Source organism: Palaemon carinicauda, chromosome 35 (genome assembly GCF_036898095.1).
Source record: "Palaemon carinicauda isolate YSFRI2023 chromosome 35, ASM3689809v2, whole genome shotgun sequence".
In the NCBI taxonomy this organism is placed as follows: Eukaryota; Metazoa; Arthropoda; class Malacostraca; order Decapoda; family Palaemonidae; genus Palaemon; species Palaemon carinicauda.
This window is the reverse complement of record NC_090759.1, coordinates 61,902,007-61,921,612: the sequence shown is the minus strand read 5'-3', so window position 1 is coordinate 61,921,612 and position 19,606 is coordinate 61,902,007. Positions and strand designations below refer to the sequence as shown.

The 19,606-nt window shown below is 43.4% G+C and overlaps 2 protein-coding genes across 2 annotated transcripts in view; both read left to right on the top strand.

The window, feature by feature from the left end:
- LOC137627514 (erythroferrone-like) overlaps positions 1–2,756 on the top strand; it is a 16,688-nt gene extending 13,932 nt beyond the window's left edge. Inside the window, 1 exon segment of the mRNA XM_068358603.1 lies at positions 1,069–2,756. Coding sequence (XP_068214704.1) covers positions 1,069–1,126 — 58 coding nt within the window. The 3' untranslated portion in view covers positions 1,127–2,756.
- A 2,559-nt stretch (positions 2,757–5,315) lies between these two features.
- The window catches only part of LOC137627794 (RPA-interacting protein A-like), a 79,325-nt gene continuing 65,034 nt past the window's right edge, over positions 5,316–19,606 (top strand). Inside the window, 1 exon segment of the mRNA XM_068359150.1 lies at positions 5,316–5,538. Coding sequence (XP_068215251.1) covers positions 5,434–5,538 — 105 coding nt within the window. The 5' untranslated portion in view covers positions 5,316–5,433.

Genomic DNA, 19,606 nt, shown 5'->3' with positions numbered 1-19,606 from the left:
CTTTCTGTATGTCTTCATAAATATGGTAATGTTTAAACCAGCAAGTACTGTATGTTCCACTTTCTATGTTTCTATATAAATTATTATTATTACCTCCGCCAGGAGGGTATGTTTTCGGTTCGGTTTGTTTGTTTGTTTGTTTGTTTGTTTGTTTGTTTGTTTGTTTCTCTGTTTGTCTGTCTGTCTGTGGACAACGTAGAGGCCACATTTCTACACGGAATCACTTCAAACTTGGCCAAGTAGTTCCCCAATGTGTATGGAAGAACTGATTAAATTTTGGTCAAGGTCACCCCAAGGTCAAGGTCACAGGGGTCACTGGTGTCACTATGACATAAGTGGCCATATCAAGAGACAGAAATAAAGCACTGACTTTTGCATAAGCCAACAGGGAAGTCCTAGTCCAGGCGCAACCCATGGGTGATGTTCAAATTTATAAAGGTCAAAGGTCAAGGTCATATTGGTGCATTATATCAATGTCATATTAAGTATCAGTGGCAAATGAACAAAGATCACTTGAAGGTCAAAAGTCAAGCAGGTCACTTGAAGGTCAAGGTCACGTGAAGGTCAAGGTCACGTGAAGGTCAAGGTCACCTGAAGGTCAAGGTCACGTGAAGGTCAAGTACATTTGAAGATCAAGGTCACTTGAAGCCAAGGTCATGTGAAGGTCAAGGTCACGTGAAGGTCAAGGTCACTTGAAGGTCACGTGAAGGTCAAGGTCATGTGAAGGTCGAAGTCACATCAATTCATGATTCTAGGACATATGGCGCTCTAGGTCACCTTGGCGGAGGTATGTCCTCTACGAGGACCATGTCCGCGTTCAGGACTTGCTCACTTGTTATTATTATTATTATTATTATTATTATTATTATTATTACTAGCCAAGCTACAACCCTAGTTGGAAAAGCAAGACGCTATAAGCCCAAGGGCTCCAACAGGGAAAAATAGCCCAGTGAGGAAAGGAAATAAGGAAATAAATAAATGATGAGAATAAATTAACAATATATCATTCTAAAAACAGTAACAGCTTCATAATTTATAATTTATATTGTTCTACTCTTTCCCCCCCAGGCGACATCTACAGGTAGGAACTGGCTCGAGTTTTTCAGCTGCCATGATTGGGACTTAATGGCCCCCGGCCCGTCCCAACTCCCCCTCGTCAGTGCCACGCCTCGCTCCAGCACTGTCTACCTAGGTTGCCCGGAGATTGACGTCATAGTTACAGTATTTCCCGATGATATGGGTTCGCGATAAAAAAAGATGCATCTTGCTTTCAACATTTGCGGAGGGAAACGGGAGTCGAATATTGCTAGGGTATAGTGTTCAGCAAATTTAAGGCGAGAGATAGCTAAGCTTTGCAATCTTAATTCTTTTTATCAGATTAAGCTTGAAGACTTTGGTACAAATCGGTACAAAAAAATACGTTGTTTAAAGTTCAGGCATTTGCATGAACTAGGCCTAAAAGGCAATTTATTTGGTTCGGAATTTTCTGCAGGAAATGTTAGTTTGACCTGTTTTGTAAATGAAATATTTTTTTAATAATGGAAACATCGTTGGCGTAAATAATGCAAAAATTAGGTTTTTAATTAAGATAAATAATCTCTTACTGTTTTTATAACAACTAAAACTGGCAATAACATAATATTTCATGAATTGAAACTTAATTTGCGCAATTGAACTTTAATAAAAAAAATCAGAGACAAAGAATTAATCTTCTTCAGTGGTTCTCACAACATCCAGAACCGTCTCTCTGAAAGATCTGGGCAATGGCTGTGACAAAGGTAATGATTTGAGTCGCGAAACTTCACGCAGCACGATGACCTGAAATTTACTTGTCTTAATTTAATCGTAAGTTTAAGTGTTATACGTTCGTGGTGGTGTCCAGGATAACAAAAGTTTTATACAAGTGCCTTTTTCTTCTGAGACTTCTCAGCTTTCCTCGTCTGTCGATGACGTCACCACTATTTTATTTCCTTTTTGTACATATTTATTATGACATCGGACTACTGAATCCAGAAGCATTTTATCTACATGGCCGGATTTATTCAAAGCTGTTGAAAATCCTGTATGAAATCTATTTTATGATACATTTCTGTGTATTATTTTGAGCGTAGCATATATGTTTTAGAATTTAATCAGCATAATAGTCAATATGTTTAATGAAATTTAGCAGTAAAGGCAAAAATGAAGTTTTCGCATAAACAAAATCAATTTATAGTCCAAGAAAGTGATCGTTCTTTCTAGCTTCCCGTTTTATATATGAAATAATAATGCTTCCTATCATCCTGTAAATAAATATTTATCAAAGATTAATCACACCACAGATAAAAATAAGAGCAAACATAAAACATAAGTCTGAAATTTATATTATTATTATTGTTATTCATTACTTTTATTCATCACACATTGTGTCTATAATGTCTCATCATTGTAATTTCTCAGTATTTCCGTATGTATTTGTAATGAGTGACAATGCTATTTTAGTTTAAGGATCCACGTGTCCGAACACGTAACTCGAATTATTTAAACTTCACACCGCCGAACGTGGTGACAAGGAATGTAAAAGTTGATGGTTATATACACGTTGATGTTGCTAAGGCATTCTAAATAACTCTGATTATAATAGCTTTTATTTACATTCCATAGACGATGCGTCTGCTGAAAGTACAATGTAAGTTACTGTGTAAGTTACTATGAATTCTGTACTTTACTATGTTATTTTCTCAATTAAGGTAGCTTTATGTGTAAATAAAATGTTTTATTAATGTTTAAGGTGTTTTAATTTACCTACGTAATCTTGCCATGATAAAATTGTCTTTACTCTTTAGGTCTTTTCCAGACAATTTTCTAAATTTTTGTTCCTACAGGTGATACAAACATTCGACCTTTAATATTTTTCTTTAATATTTTAGTTTTTATGGCTACTTTCCTGATCATATCACACAGGGGAACCCTACACACTACAGGACCTACAAGGGCAGTTTATTGTATATATGCTACTGCTGAAAATGAAACGTTAAATACTGTGAACGAGCAAGGTAAAACGATTGTGGAGGCCCTGTAGAGAGTGGGGTTCCCCTGCTGTATGGGACCGGAAAATCAGCCATCAAAGTAAAGTGAGGTATTTCGTGTATCACAGCATATGTCATTACTTGTCAAATCCTCATTATCGAAGCACTTAGAAAACAAATGTCTTCAATTTCTTCACGAAAGCCTCAATATCTTCGGTCTTTTGGATGTCCAGTTGGAGCTTGTTATATAGTCTTTGGACAGCATATTTGAAAGATCTAGAACTTACAGTAGACATACATCTTGGCTCCAACCATTTGTGACCATCTGTAACTAGGAGTATGGTTAGGACGAATACAAATTGATAAAAAAAAAAAAAAAATAGCTCGAGAAACTCAAAATTGATGTGGCTCCTGAACCCCTCTAGTATTACCGAAGCAACTGCCTTCGTCTGCCTGTAACTTTACGAATTTGTCCATATAGGCTAATTGTGTAAGTATCTGTGATGTCTTTTGCCCATATGTTTGTCGAAGTATTTATGAATATTGCTTTTTAGCCTTCTTCCCTTTTGACGTTCGTCCTTTTAACATTTACTTTTTGGTGCAGACGCAGGGTTTTCACACAGGGTGATAGGCCTCCCCGCCCCCGGTGCCTGGCCACATGGTCAAATTCCTTAGATCCGTCTAACAAGGGAATAAGTTCATCCTCATCTAGGACCACTTGTTCCACATTTACAATTTTGAGACGGGATGTTTCTTGTAGCTCTCCCTGGATCCACGCTGAGCTAATGCCATTAACATGCATATACTGCTCTTTCAGTAATGTCTGCTTTAGGCTCGGTGACCATTTATCACTTCCGCCAAGGAGGTTATAAAATTACCTGCATTTATTTATTTATCTGTTTGTTAACAGGATTACGTCAAAACTTCTTGGCGAATTTTCACCAAATTTTAACAATGTTTAGGAGGTTATCTGGATCAAGATCATGAGTCTGGTTGTTATTGTTATTATGCAGTAAATTCATTCACGGTCAACACATGAAAAGGGAAAGCTTTGTCCGTAGACTTATACAAAATTTTGACAACTTCATTGGCAGATGTCTGAAATTTCTTATTGCTCTTTCCACTTATATTCTCCACATTTTCACTCATGTCTTGGCTTTATTCAAACACACGAATGTTCGTTTAAATGATCTCAATCCATTAACAAAGAAACAAATATGAAGAAAAAATCTAATATAAGAAATGATGAGGGATTTTTCTTCAACTGACAGTGAACGAAGCCGGGACCGGTGCTGTTGTGTCACAGAAGGAATTTTAAACTTCCTTATCAATGTATATTTAGACCGACATTACTTAACATGAGTAACACTTGTTACAACAGTTTCAAGGTGGCATTGGATATTCAGTAAAATTAGACGTTGGTTAATTAAGAGGGTTTGTTTGCTTAGCGTACATTCGTTAAGGTGCACACTTGTCGACGACCAATTCATTATAAGTGCACTAAAAGGCTATACATACATATATATATATATATATATATATATATATATATATATATATATATATATATATATATATATATATATATAGGTCAATCTACGTTTACAATATATGAAACCCAACCGAAATTTCCCCCAAAATCACTAGAAAATGTACAAACGGAATAATTTGGAATGATTTTTTTTTTTTCAATTATGAAACAAATAGAAATTGGAACGGATTACTTAAAGGGTAGCAATACAGCAGTGGTTTAATAATGTGAATTTGACAATAAACGCAGAATATAGGCCTACTGTGTCATACTCTTAGACCCCTAAGAAGTCTATAACAAACAGATCTTGTATGCCCTGTAGTGCATAAGGTTTCCTTCCGTTACCTTAGAATAAAATAAAATGAAACAAAAAAGTAACACCAAATAGAATTATGCAAGTAGAATTTTCCCCAAATTCTTACATCTTTGAAATTAATTGAAACTTTAAGTCAGGAGTAGTTTGTTCTAGGTATCTCGGATAGATATATCCCATTACTATTTTTCCTAAATTATGTAAGGGCAAATCCCTTCGTGGAAAATTGAATTTTTTCTTGCCGTCGTATGTTTTAAGGGCTTTACAACCATTTACGAAAGCTAGCAAACTATTTTCATCATTCAAATGGTGAAGCATTTATGTAATTAGTAATAGCACCTTTATTCAATTGATAATGGTAAATCAGCTAATTTTAATAATGGGAGTTTAGTCGTAAAGAAAATACTAGTTGATTAATTAATGTTGGTTCTCTCTAAATGGTGTTTTTAAACGTCCAGTTCGTACGCTGACGGACATTAGCTAGCTTCAACAGAGACGATTGTCAGACGAAGGAAGGAGAGATAAGCTCAAAAGTCCTTATAAGTATCTGTTTGTTTATTTAGGCCACTACTGTCACTGTCATGGAGTCTAGTCCCAAAAATTTGTTAGAGAGAAGGATGATGCACAAGAAACTTTACAAAAATGCGAGAGGACGAGCTCCACCATGGAAAGAAGCATATCGACAGGTAAGGTCGTACCTTACGGTAGGCTAATCCTTTTAGCCTACAAGATTGAACAAGAATAGGCCAGCGGTCTTAGGATAGGTAAAGTCGAGTTAGTCTATCCTTAAATTGCCACATTAAAACAATCTTGATATTGTAAAAATTTCGAAAATGTAATGGCCCAGTTGTGGAGGGTTTGGCAGATTTCACTACATAAGGTATATAACCTAAGCTAGGGAGCAACCTCGAGTCTAAGTTGCCGAGAACTATCTATGGATTCTGTAGTCTGAAATATTGGTAAAACTTCGATTTTATTATAGTTGTGGATGGAAAAAGCTTTTCTACTAAAAAAAACGTTTTCTATTGTAAAACGAGGGTGTATGTATGATAGCGGCCACCTGTATGTATGAAGACGGTAGACTTAAAATACGGCAGTGAGAGTTGCAGTCGCAGGTGGGCATTAGTCCCCCCCGATAGGCTAGTAGGTAAGGACATGGCTTGTAGGTTAGGTTAGGTGGGGAAAGTTTAGTGTGTCCATTTTTTGAGGTGTATGTATGACAACGGCCACCTGTATGTATAATTATGACTAACTTAGAATACGGCAGTGTAAGGGGGTCGGCGGGGGCCGTTAGCCTCCCCCCCCCGGTAAGTAAGTAGGTAAGGACACGACTTGTAGGTTAGGTTAGGGGGGAAACTTTAAGTTAGTTAATGTCCATTTTTCATCCACGCGGGAGGAACTGGGTGCTAATATACAAAGGCTCCCATTTTCTATGCACGGGAGGAATTGGCCACTGATATACAAAGGCTCCGAAAACCATCTGTTTTCTTTGAAAATGACACCTGTTTTCACTGCAAATAAAAACAATTATCTAAGAAATGATAATCGATGGGGTTTGAGTGTGCAGCTCAGCATATACCGCTTGCCAGTACATAGGAGCTTGATGTTTTTCTTTTTCTGTGAGTGCGTGGCAGAGCAAAAACCATTAGATTTCTAAAGAAAAAAATATCCCTATCTTAAACGGTCTATTGGATTTTTGGTTTATTTGCTGTTGAAATGAAGGTCAAATTCAGTGAAAAAACATTACAGTTCTTACTAAAGGAAACAATTTTTTTCTGTTCGAAATGTTGTTCTGTCCATAACTATAATTTTTCAATATTTAACTTAGCCGGTGATTATAATAGCTGCAACTCTGTTGCTCGACAGAAAAACTCTACGGAAAAATTCGCCAGCGATCGCTACACAGGTAGGGGGTGTACTCAACAGCGCCATCTGTCGTTCAGATACCCATTACTCATTGTAAACAAAGAACTCAAATTTTCTCTCTGTCGGGCAAGACCTACTAATTCGCTGTTGCTAACTGGATTTGTTTTCACAACTATTTGGTGAAGTACACTATTCTAGTTTTGAGCTTTCGCTATGCAGGTGTTTTATCTTCATCTTAAAACTTGAACTCGTTTTGGATAGATTTAATTATGGTGACAAAGAGAGTATGGACTTTCTTTCACTTTTAAATGGCCGACCCTTCCCTTAGACGGAAGTGTGTTTAGGCTTTTAGTAATTATCTTATCACGTTATAGTTTTTCCTCTATATATTTTATATCTCTTCGCCTTTATTAGGCCTCTTCGATTAACTTTCCTTTTTTTATAAACATATAAAAATAAATTTTAATGCTTTGTTTATATAGACCTTTCCTGAGAGTAGGCGGTCCTAACTTGGAAACCGAAGTTAATCAATGTTGAGCCCTTTATATCGTCTTTAGCTTTTAAAGAGCTAAGGATTTAAAACTTTTTAAATGTAATATTTTATGAAAGAATTTCTTTGATAGTCTTCGTACTGTTTTCAAAGATGAACTAACGTTTAGTTTATTTATGCTACGCAGTTGTTGACGTTCAGGACGTTCAACATGCGCTCTATCGTTACGATAGAGAGAGAGTGTATCACGGTTTCACTTTGCAGTAAGAGTAAATCGATTCTGACGTTTTGTTCTTTCTTTCTTAGCTTAAATGTTTTAAATTCTATTTTAAAGGAACTTTTTATTTGAAAAACCTTTCAGTTTTTTCCTTTAGTCAAATAACATGTTTTTTTGACGATATATAATTGGGCTCTTCTCTTAGGTGCGAAATCAAGAGAGAAAGAGAGAGAGAGATAGAGACGGAGGGAGAGAGAGGAGAGAAAACGTTCCGTTCAAGCGGGTAACGTTGTTCTCGTGTTACTCACGTCCCTAGTCGCTGTACGGGGAGGAAGGATAAAACGTTTTTAGGTTTTTATTCTCGTCCCCAGGCTATGTGCGGTGAGAGATTGAAAACGTAGTTATATGAACTAGTGTTTAGTCTCTTTCCCAGCCACTGATTTTTCTTTTTATATTAAAATATGTTTTCTGTTTTTTGCTGGTATTATGAGCTTGCATTATACGACTAATTTCGCAATTACTACCTTTCAATGAAGGGTAGAATTGCGTGTTTCAGGTAGAAATAAGTGCAAAACAGAAAATCGAAGTGATAAAGTGATATGCGCAAAGTGTTACAGTGTTGCGTCCGAGGCGCAAAGTGTTACAGTGTTGCGTCCGAGGGTTCGTCTGTTCGTGCCTGTCGTTCACCTAGTCCGGGACCTCTTACAAGCTCCCAAGCCCAGGGGAGAAGTAATGTCAAACGACTTATGGGTTCGAGAGGCCTTGATCAACGAACAGACGTGTTCCCTCTATGGTATCGGGTGTATCTTACCAAGATCTCCCCTACCATAAGACGAGAGAGACGTTGTTTCTCCTCGCCATCCGTAGGCTTTTCGCATAAGAAACCTGTCACAAGGTTTCGAGCCCTTAAGCGAAAGTCAGTCCTTTCAGGACAGGTCCAGCGTCCTGGTTACAGCCATTAGGACAGCTCTGACCCTATGCAGTCATCGGATAACTGCTCGCCGCCTAACAAAAGCGTAACACAGACTCCGAGAGTCTTTTTTTTGTAGGCAAAGTGTTGCGGTCACAGACGTTACCCTCGTCTATTACCACAACCATTTCCGTTGATCCTTAAGGGGTTGTATGGCAAAACATGCAGTATATGCTTGCCTCCCTTATGGAAGACTATTCTGCCGATTAGTCCGTTGAGTCTAGCCGTTTATCTCATCGATATCCTGGCTTTCAGCCAACCTAACGTTCCTTTGTGCTTACTGTTGACGTTGGCGTAGCTTAGTCACGTCAGTCAGGTTGTTTAGAACCACACTCGATGCGGTCTCGTGTGGTTTTTCAGCCGCATTTGGACGTTAGGCCACTGGCTGATGCTCCTGTTGACGTTCAAGACGTTCACTAGCAATCGGAGTTGACTTGTTTTGACGCTGTGCGTCAACCTCCGCATTCTAGAGTTGTTTTGACTGCTCAGTCTAGGCAGTCAAAGCAGTCTCGAGTGGACGCTGTGCGTCCTCACGCACCTGTTGTGGTTGACAGTTCACAGACTGTCAAGCAGTTACATGACGTTGCGTTCTGGTCCGCTACTAATGCACCAGTGAGAGACTCGGCTTTTATCGGACAAGGTTCCTGTAGCTGAGGAAGTTGCTGTTCTCCCTCCTACTGATATTCCCTTGAGGACTCTGTCAGATGGAGAGGAGCCTAAAGCTGCTTAGCCTCCTATGGACTTTTATTAAATCATGATGATTTTTTTAAGGATCTTCGTCCGGATCTTTTTGTAACTGCTGCTCCTCGTTCGCCTAAACATCAGAGCTTACACTAGGCCTAGCTACTTCGAAGCCGTTGTTTTTAAGCTAGTGCTCTCTCGCTCTCCTAGAGAGCGTTACTTTGGCTAGGCGACTGGTTTTTCACCAGGAGGAGTTTGGGGGATACAGCCTTTGCTTTCCCTTCTTTTAAACTGGTTTATAGAGCGAGAGTCTGATAGGACACGAGAGAAGTTCTCGGCTTGGGAGTTCATGCCTCTGCCCAGATAGACTTCTCAATTCTGGTAGACTCGCCCTGGCGCCTAGCCAGGAGACGCTCCAAGTTGTTTACAGGTCAACTTCACAGCTGTTGTCGAGCCTTTGAAGTTTTGCTGTACTATTATGTCATGCATAACAAGGCTTTCAGGGATGGTAAACGGTTCCGCCTCAGTCGCTAACCCCGTCTGTTGCCACACCTGCTCCCGTAGACCCTAAATGGGCTTTGCTGCAAGACATGCAGTCCAAGCTTGCGTCCTTGATAGAGGACTTAAATGCGGAGAAGAACCTTCTGGCCAACAACCTTCCAACCGGTCGGTTGTGCGCCCTGTTGACGCTGAGGTATCCTACTCGCGTCTGCCAGTTGAGGTGGTTCCTCCACCGATGCGACCCAGTGTGGGTTGCCAGCCGCACGTTGACGTTAAGCGAAGCTCGGAGGTGGTTGTTGACGTTCAGGACGTTCAACAACCAGCAGAGGTGACTTGTTTTGACGCAGTGCGTCAACCTCAGCAACCCGGTAGGGTGTTGACTGCACAACCCAGACGGTCTAGACAGTCTCGGGTTGACGCTGTGCTTCCTCGCGCACCCATGGTTGTTGACAGTTCACAGACTGTGCAGCAGTTCCATGATATTGCGTCCGGCTCCGTCACGCATCCACCAGTGCGACCGGATTCAGCGAGCCAGACGTTGCCCACTCCGTTGCCGTTTCCTCATCAGTTTCGGATGAGGAACCCTCTGATGAGGACGTTGCTGAAGAACAAGACGATCAGCCCCCAGCCCTGCTATCCATCCAGAAGATGCTGAAGAAGGAACGCTGCTCAGTCAGGCTGTGGATGAGTCTGGTAGGGACACTGTCATCCGTGGATCAATTTGTGTCACTAGGAAGACTACACCTCCGTCCTCTTCAATATCATCTAGCTTTTCACTGGAAAAAGGACAAGACGCTAGAAGCGGTCTCGATCCCGGTTTCCGAAAAGATAGTCTTGTCTGACTTGGTGAAAGGACAATATCAACCTAAGAGAGGGTCTTCCCCTGGCTGTTCAGACTCCCAACCACGTTCTCTTCTCGGACGCATCGGACGTAGGCTGGGGTGCGACATTAGACGGTCGGGAATGCTCGGGAATATGGAACTCGAGTCAAAGGACAATGCATTTCAACTGCAAGGAGCTACTGGCAGTACGTCTGGCCTGGAAAAGCTTCAGGTCTCTCCTTCAAGGCAAAGTGGTGGAGGTGAACTCGGACAACACCACGGCTTTGGCGTACATCTCCAAGCAAGGAGGGACCTACTCTCTGACGTTGTACGAGATCGCAAGGGACCTCCTCACCTGGTCAAAAGGTCTAAACATATCACTAGTAACGAGGTTCATCCAAGGCAACTTGAATGTCATGGCAGATTGTCTCAGTCGGAAGGGACAAATAATTCCAACAGAATGGACCCTCCACAAGGATGTATGCAAGAGACTTTGGGCCACCTGGGGCCAGCCAACCATAGATCTCTTCGCAACCTCGATGACTAAGAGGCTCCCAATTTTTTGCTCACCAATCCCGGACCCAGCAGCAGTTCATATAGATGCCTTTCTCCTAGATTGGTCACATCTAGATCTATATGCATTCCCTCCGTTCAAGATTGTCAACAAGGTACTGCAGAAGTTCGCCTCTCACGAAGGGACAAGGTTGACGCTAGTTGCTCCCCTCTGGCCCGCGAGAGAATGGTTCACCGAGGTACTTCGATGGCTAGTAGACGTTCTCAGAACACTTCCCCTAAGGGTGGACCTTCTACGTCAGCCACACGTAAAGAAGGTACACCAAGGCCTCCACGCTCTTCGTCTGACTGCCTTCAGACTATCGAAAGACTCTCGAGAGCTAGAGGCTTTTCGAAGGAGGCAGCCAGAGCGATTGCTAGAGCAAGGAGAACATCCACCCTTAGAGTCTACCAATCGAAGTGGGAAATCTTCCGAAACTGGTGCAAGTCAGTATCCGTATCCTCGACCAGTACCTCTATAACTCAAATAGCTGACTTCCTCTTATATCTGAGGAAAGAACGATCTCTTTCAGCTCCCACTATCAAGGGTTACAGAAGCATGTTGGCATCAGTCTTCCGTCACAGAGGCTTAGATCTTTCCAACAATAAAGATCTACAGGACCTCCTTAAGTCTTTTGAGACCACGAAGGAGCGTCGTTTGGTTACCCCTGGTTGGAATTTAGACATGGTACTAAGATTCCTTATGTCAGACAGGTTCGAGCCGCTACAATCAGCCTCCCTGAAAGATCTCACCTTAAAGACTCTTTTCCTGGTATGCTTAGCCACAGCTAAAAGAGTCAGTGAGATTCATGCCTTCAGCAAGAACATCGGATTCTCATCTGAAACGGCTACATGTTCTCTACAACTTGGTTTACTAGCCAAAAACGAGCTGCCTTCTCGACCTTGGCCAAAATCGTTCGATATTCCAAGCTTATCGTATGGTTGGAAATGAACTAGAAAGAGTCTTATGCCCTGTAAGAGCTCTTAAGTTCTATTTAAAACGAACTAAACCTTTACGAGGCCCGTCTGAAGCTTTATGGTGTTCAGTTAAGAAACCATCTTTGCCTATGTCAAAGAATGCTTTATCCTATTTTATCAGACTGTTAATACGAGAAGCTCATTCCCATCTGAATGAGGAAGACCAAGCTTTGCTGAAGGTAAGGACACACGAAGTTAGAGCTGTCGCAACTTCCGTGGCCTTTAAACAAAATAGATCTCTGCAAAGTATAATCGACGCAACCTATTGGAAAAGCAAGTCAGTGTTCGTGTCTTTTTATCTTAAGGATGTCCAGTCTCTTTACGAGAACTGCTACACTCTGGGACCATTCGTAGCAGTGAGTGCAGTAGTGGGTGAGGGCTCAACCACTACAATTCCCTAATTCCATAACCTTTTTAATCTTTCTCTTGAAATGTTTTTATTGTTGTTTTTGGGTTGTCCGGAAGGCTAAGAAGCCTTTCGCATCCTAGTTGATTTGGCGGGTGGTCAAAGTCATTTCTTGAGAAGCGCCTAGATTAGAGGTTTTGATGAGGTCCTGTTGTATGGGTTGCAACCCTTGATACTTCAGCTCCTAGGGGTCGCTCAGCATCCTAAGAGGATCGTGAGGCTCCGTAAGGAAGACGTACTTAAAAAGGCAGAGTAATTGTTCAAGTCGACTTCCTTACCAGGTACCTATTTATTTTGTTTAGTTATTTTGATAACTTCTAAAATGAAATAAAAATTCTTAGCTCATATGATGTAAACATATTTTGCTGGTCTCTACCCACCCCCCTGGGTGTGAATCAGCTATTATAATCACCGGCTAAGTTAAATATTGAAAAATTTTATTTTGATAATAAAATAAATTTTTGAATATACTTACCCGGTGATTATAAATTAAAGGACCCTCCCTTCCTCCCCAATAGAGACACAGTGGACCGAGGAGAAAATTGAGTTCTTTGTTTACAATGAGTAATGGGTATCTGAACGACAGATGGCGCTGTTGAGTACACCCCCTACCTGTGTAGCGATCGCTGGCGAATTTTTCCGTAGAGTTTTTCTGTCGAGCAACAGAGTTGCAGCTATTATAATCACCGGGTAAGTATATTCAAAAATTTATTTTATTATCAAAATAACATTTTTTGATTTCCTATTTTCCCTTAACCTTACAACCTGGATGCCATTTGGGGGCAAACATACTCCCCTATTTTCAACCATCTCGCAATTGTTTATAGAATTAGACCACAATATACATGTGCCCTTACTTGAACGATTAGGATTTTTTTTTAAACTCCTCATACCGTAAAATTTTGCAAGTCTGAAGTCTTTCCCTTGCTACGATTCTTTCACTCTTTAGTTCCTGTAATTGGCCAGGGCATTAACCGCCCGTTGAGATACTACCGCCAGAGTTATGGGGTCCTTTGACTGGCCAGACAGTACTATATAAAACCCTTCTCTCTGGTTACGGTTTTTTCCCCTTGCCTACAGAGACACCGAATAGTCTGGCCTATTCTTTACAGATTCTCCTCTGTCCTCATACACCTGACAACACTGAGATTGCCAAACAATTCTTCTTCACCAAAGGGGTTAACTACTGTACTCTAATTGTTCAGTGACTTGGTAAGAGTAGAAGAGACTCTTCAGCTATGGTAAGCAGCTCTTCTAGGAGAAGGAGACTCCAAAATCAAACCAGTGTTCTTTAGTCTTGGATAGTGCCATAGCCCCTGTACCATGGTCTTCCACTTTCTTGGGTTAGAGTTCTCTTGCTTGAGGGTACACTCGGGCACACTTCTATCTAGTTTCACTTCCTCTTGTTTTGTTAAAGTTTTTATAGTTTTTATAGGAAATATTTATTTCAATGTTGTTACTATACTTCAAATATTTTCTTTTTCTTTATTTCCTCTCCTCACTGGGCTATTTTCCCTGTTGGGGCCCCTGGGCTTATAGCATCCTGCTTTTCCAACTAGGGTTGTAGCTTGGCATTTAATAATAATAATAATAATAATAATAATAATTTGCTGCTAATGTCAGATGATTAGTAGATGCTGCTAATTTGAAATGACTCGATAAGACCTCACTTACCTGTACCATTTCCCGAGGGCATTGTTTTCATTGAATCAGAAGACAATAATTCAAAATGTAACGTAGTCAATATAGGCATGAAGTTTAGTGTGTCGACCCTAGTTTTTAAGCTTCCTAGAGGTGAAGATGACAGCATGTTTTATATTCTTGATGAATTTGCTTACCTCAAGAAACTCCAAATTCATGTTATTATGAACTTAGTCACATTCCTTAAGGAATTATTTATATTTTCAAAGAAGAAAGACTGCTCGATGACTTCCCAGGCCCTTGTGAAAAGTATATGATTGGTGATGTGAAGCATGTTTCCGGCGGAATGATCCGTCCTGTCTTCCGCAAAAAAAGGCAGAAGTTGCCCCGCCGATTTTGATTTCAGTGACTTAAAATAATAGGAGTACAGCAGTACTGATGTTTATTTATATTTACAAAGTAAGTTGTTCATCTGAAAGTCATAAATAATGGCAAAATATTCCCTCTCGAGGCAGATATGTGTAGTGCAACATATCGCTTGCCAAAACAAGAAGAGCAAGTAAATAATGTTAAATTGCAGTTGAAGTGAGCCTTGGCTGAGTAAAAACCGAGGTAAATGATTAATTACCTCTGCCAACGAAGTTGGAAGTAGGTTATGCTTTACCCCCTGTGTGTGTGTTTGTTTGTATGTGTGCAAGTTTTTTTGTGAACAGCATTCTGGCAACAATTTTAATTGTAGAATAAGGAAACTTGCAAGGATCAACTGTTATGTAAAAAGGTAGAAAATATTAAATTTTGGATGGTCAGGGTCACAGTCAAGCAAAATGTCCAATTCACCTAATCAGCCATAATTTGGACATCGTTGTCACCGAGACTTCAAACTTGGTTCATATGCGTGCATAAAAATGCACGTCAATGCATGTTAAGGTCAAAGGTCAATGTCGAGAAATAACTTGCCGGGGCGGAGGTCTGCGCTCTACTGAGTGCCCGTCTAGTTTGTACTGTAATTGAAGTAATGCAAATAACCCTCCCACGCAGTTCCACTCAAGGGTACTATACCACTGATTGTAGACTTTAGTTTTTCTACGGAAGGAGAAACTTCTCAGTCTCTGCAATAAAAGGCTATTGCTCAGCCTGGAGTCAGGTCTTTTGACAGAAGAGAATTGACCTTTTCTCCTCATGGGAACTTTTGGCTTTGATCAAGAGTTTCGAGCAGTCTTGCCCACCTTGGGAACTCAAATCCCAGCCTAGGAGTGTGGTAAAAGTTGTGAGATCCCTAAAGTTACCACCATATGAATCACTCCGCAAAGTAACAATCAGAGATCTAACATTGAAGACAATGTTCCTCCTACCTCTAGTATCATCAGAGTGAACAAGCTACATTATTTATTACATTTAGTGTCGCACCAAGGGGTGGAAAGATCTGTCATTTTCATTCGTACCAGAATACATAGCTAAGACCCAAAATCCATCGATTAATGATAACTGAATTGACTCCTTTACAATTTCAGCAATCAAGAAGGTAATTGATGATCCAGAAAGTTTTTTTTACTTTGTCCTGTAAGGGCAGTCCGTCTTTATCTAAAGAGGACTTCACCTTTTCGTCCAAATATCCCTAACTTGTCTTTATGTACAGGTCGAAACAGGAAGGGAGTAACTAATAACAACATTTCTCTTTGGCTACAGGAAATAATTATGTGAGCATACAATTCTTTGTGAGAAGCATCAACTTAGGTCCCCCCCAAGACTCATGTCATAAGTTGTCATAATTAGTGTTGTAGCAACCTTAGTGTTTTGCAAGAACTACTCAGTGGCACAGGGAGAAAATACTAGTTTGTTCCGTAACTGACATACAAACCACGCTGTTTAATAGGGGTTATTACGTTCGGCGTAGCTGAAATGACGAGCCATTAGAATTTTAACGAGGGTTTACTACCCCACCGCTAGTTAGTGGGGGGTAGGGAGGGTAGCTTGCTTCCCCCCCCCCCCCCCTCACACACACCTGTGCTTGAGCTCACTTTGCTCTCGGCTCGGGTGGTAGTCGGACGTGTCCGCCCTCACCCTCGCCTCTCTGACAGCTATTAATGTCTTTTTGCTTTCTCTCCTACAGGTTTGTATGTGAAGTTGGCCTCTGCGAAAATGCGCAAATGTTCTGGATTACCCCACCGACCTTGTGGTACATTTCTGTCGGCGGTCGAGACGGACCCTCACACCCTTTGTGCTTACTGTAGGGGCCAACGGTGTGATAGTAGCAATAAGTGTGGTGAGTGCAGGGAGTGGTCTACCTCCCAGTGGAAGAGGTTTTCTCGGTGACGGAAGAAGAAGTCCAGGCGGGATATTGCTCCTTCGAAGATTTCTTTGAAAGGAGAAAATCCCAAGGACTCTTCTTCCACTGCCCAAACCTCCTCCGAAGCTCCCACTCGATCAGTTTCTTTCGAGAGACGGTTGAGTGGTAGCGTAGACCGTAGTTCTTTTTCCCGACCTCGGGGTTCGAGAGATGGCGTTGCCTCCCCTTGAGAGGCAGCTCCACCTCTTCTCCCAGGGGAGGATTTAAATGTTAATGTAACTGATTTATTCCAGCTTTGGTCTTCCTTGGGGCTTGAGGGTTCGCACTCCAAGGAAGCCTTGATTGACATCATCCGGTTGGGTGCCGCTGTCAAGCAATCGCCGACTTTGGCAGAGGTCGATCCTCTGGTATCCAATGCGGTATCTCCTAATACCTCTGCAACTTCTAAACCCGCAGTAGCTGAAGGCTTAGTTTCTCCCGGTCCTGCACAACATACGAGGGAGAAACTAAGTCCAACAGTATCACCTGCCGGTGATTCTCTCCCTCGGGGGAGTTCACTCACAGAGACTCCTCTTCGGAGGACTGCTGAAGGTCAGCTTGCTGACCCAACGGCAACCAGAGGGCGTATACGTCGTATGGCTCGCCTTCCTTCGCCTTATAAGACGGTGAGGAGGTGCCTCTTCGGTTCACCATCACCGTTGCAGTCTGCCGCAGAGGAGCCTCGTCATCGATCTCCGACTGTTCCTGCTACTACCCTGGACACCTCTGCGGATCGTTCGCGGTCCCCTACGGTGGAAGGTCGTCCTTACAAAGGGCACGCCGACCTTCCACCCGTCAGACCTGCTGACCTGTCGTCGCCGTTCCTGGCTGCTGATGCGCTTTATGCGCCAACCAAACCTGTTTTCAAAAAACAGGCACCGGTCCCTTTGGGGCAACAAGGGCGTACGCGCCAATTAGCGCAAACGTCCCTTACGCGCCATGCTAAGCATGCGCGCCAACGTTCTCCTGACCTCACTGAGGTTTCGGAGATAGCGCGTCAGCGCTCACCTGCTGCTGCCGTTCCTGAGTTAGCGCGCCAGCGCTCACCTGCTGCCGAGGTTCCTGATAAAGCTCACCTGCTCTCCACTGCGTGCCTTCGATCTATTGTGTGCCATGCGTGCCAGCGCTCTCCTGCACGCCAGCATTCACCAACGCGTCAGCGCTCTCCGCGCCAACGATCTCCTGTGCGCCCACGATCTTCGGATCTGGGTGTGGTAGGGAATTTTAGCACTTCCCCTACTCACCAGCGCTCGCCAACGCGCGCATTCACCTACACGCGCCCACGCCCATCTCCCAGAGCAGCAACGCATCACCAGCCTGATGTGCGCCCACAAGAGGCATGCCAACAAGTGCAGGTTCCAGCTGCGCACCTCCGTGCAAGAGATATCTCCCTTGCGCGCGCGCCCGATGACATCTGGGATGCACGATCTCTCGCCCGCACAGGCTCTTCATCCTGATCATGCACGCCCGTGCGAACATTCACCCTTGCGCGCGCGAGCTCGCAAACATCTTCCTACACACTCTCCGACGTCTCCTGCGCATGCTCCTACGCGCCATCGTTCGCCCTCGCAATCACCCTCGCGCGCGCGCATCAGCAGTCTCCCGCGCGCATGCACGCGCGCCATCAGTCTCCCCCGCGCATGCGTGCCAGCAGTCTCCTGCGTGCGACCCCTGGTATTCTCCCTCGCGCGAGTGCCAACACGCTCCCCAGCGCGATCGCCAATATCCTCCCATGCGCGAGGCTGCAAGACAACGCACAGCAAGGCTGCCACCGCCGCACCCCCCCCCCCCCCCCCCCCCCCCGCAGCGCGCTCGCCGGTAGGGGGGAAGGTTCCAGAAAGGTCCAGGGACATTTCTTCTTTGTCTTCTTTTTCTTTACAGGCGAACCTGAAAGGTCCAGGGACATTTCTTCTTTGTCTTCTTTTTCTTAACAGGCGAACCCCCTATGGAAACTTCTCCCAGGGATCGTTCGATCCCTGTCCCTCCAGAGGGAGTGTCTGATAGCGCAGCCATCAGCCAGCAGCCTTGGTTTAGGGTACTTATCAGAGCGGTCATGCAGGCGGTCAAGCATGTTCTCTCTGATTTGGGCCACAAATCCTTGGCTGCGTCTACTCCCCTGAAGAGAAAAAGAGGAGTTTCGGATGCGGTGACTTCTCCGAGGACTAAGCTGTCTCCTCGTAAGCCTTATAGGCAGGCCCCCTCCCCCCCCCGACTTTTTCTCCCTCCCCTTCGGACGAGGATTACACGTCCTCAGGGGAGTCACGTGAGTCGAGACATTCCCCCATCGCACCAATGAGGGAAACCTCACCTCGCGCTGGAAAGTCTTCTCGGGTAGGGGCGGAGAAGAGCCTACCTCCGTCGTTGTTGGAGTCCTGCATCCCTCCCAAGAGGGAGTCGAAGGACTCCAAGACAGTACCGAAGTCCTCGTCATGACTTAGAATGGAGCCAGCCAGTCACTCGGAGAAAGTCCGCGAGTCTCCCCAAGAAGAGCCTTTGGGGACAGGAGACTTCACTGCTAGTCCTTCCGGAGGAGAGCTGCAGGAGTCAGAACATGCATTTTGGCAGGTTCTGACCCTTATGAGGACTCTCAATGGGTTTGCTGACCCAGAGATTCCTCCTCGAGAGGGCAAAGACAGGGTCTTGGACCGAGTTTTTGGGACTCAAAAACCCTCTAAGGCCAGTGCAGCTTTGCCCTGGTCTCAAGGGGTTAAGAGTTCCAGGGACAAGATTGCAGTCCAGCTCTCCGAGTTAGCCTCCTCCAGCCGATCCAGTGCCGGCAACAAGCTTCTCCCACCTCCTCGTGTGCAGCAGAGGAGGTACTTCGAGATCGTAGAGGAGCCTTGTTTAGCTCTTCCCCTTCACCATTCTTTGGAAGAGCTTATCAGGGGAGTCCCTCTTGAGAGGCTCTCCAACCGGCAGGTCTCATTCTCGGCGACTGAGATCCTTAATCAGGAGAAGGTTGCGAAGTGTGCCATGCAGGCCACTTCATGGCTGGATATCTGGTTAGGGACCTTAGGTATCCTGATATGTTTGGAGGATTTATCCAAAGAACGTACCAGGAAAGCTATGGAGACTTTTCTACTCTCAGGCACTCGCACGATCGAGTTTCTGGCCCACCAAGTCTCGAACTTGTGGGCAAACACCATCCTGAAACATCGGGATGCGGTGTCTGAGAGGTTCCATCAGAAGGTCCCTAGCACCGAGATAAGCAGGCTCAGACATTCTTCTGTGATGGGAACGAACCTGTTTGAGCCTAAGGACGTGGAGCATGCTGCTGAGAGGTGGAGGAAGTCCCACCAAGACTC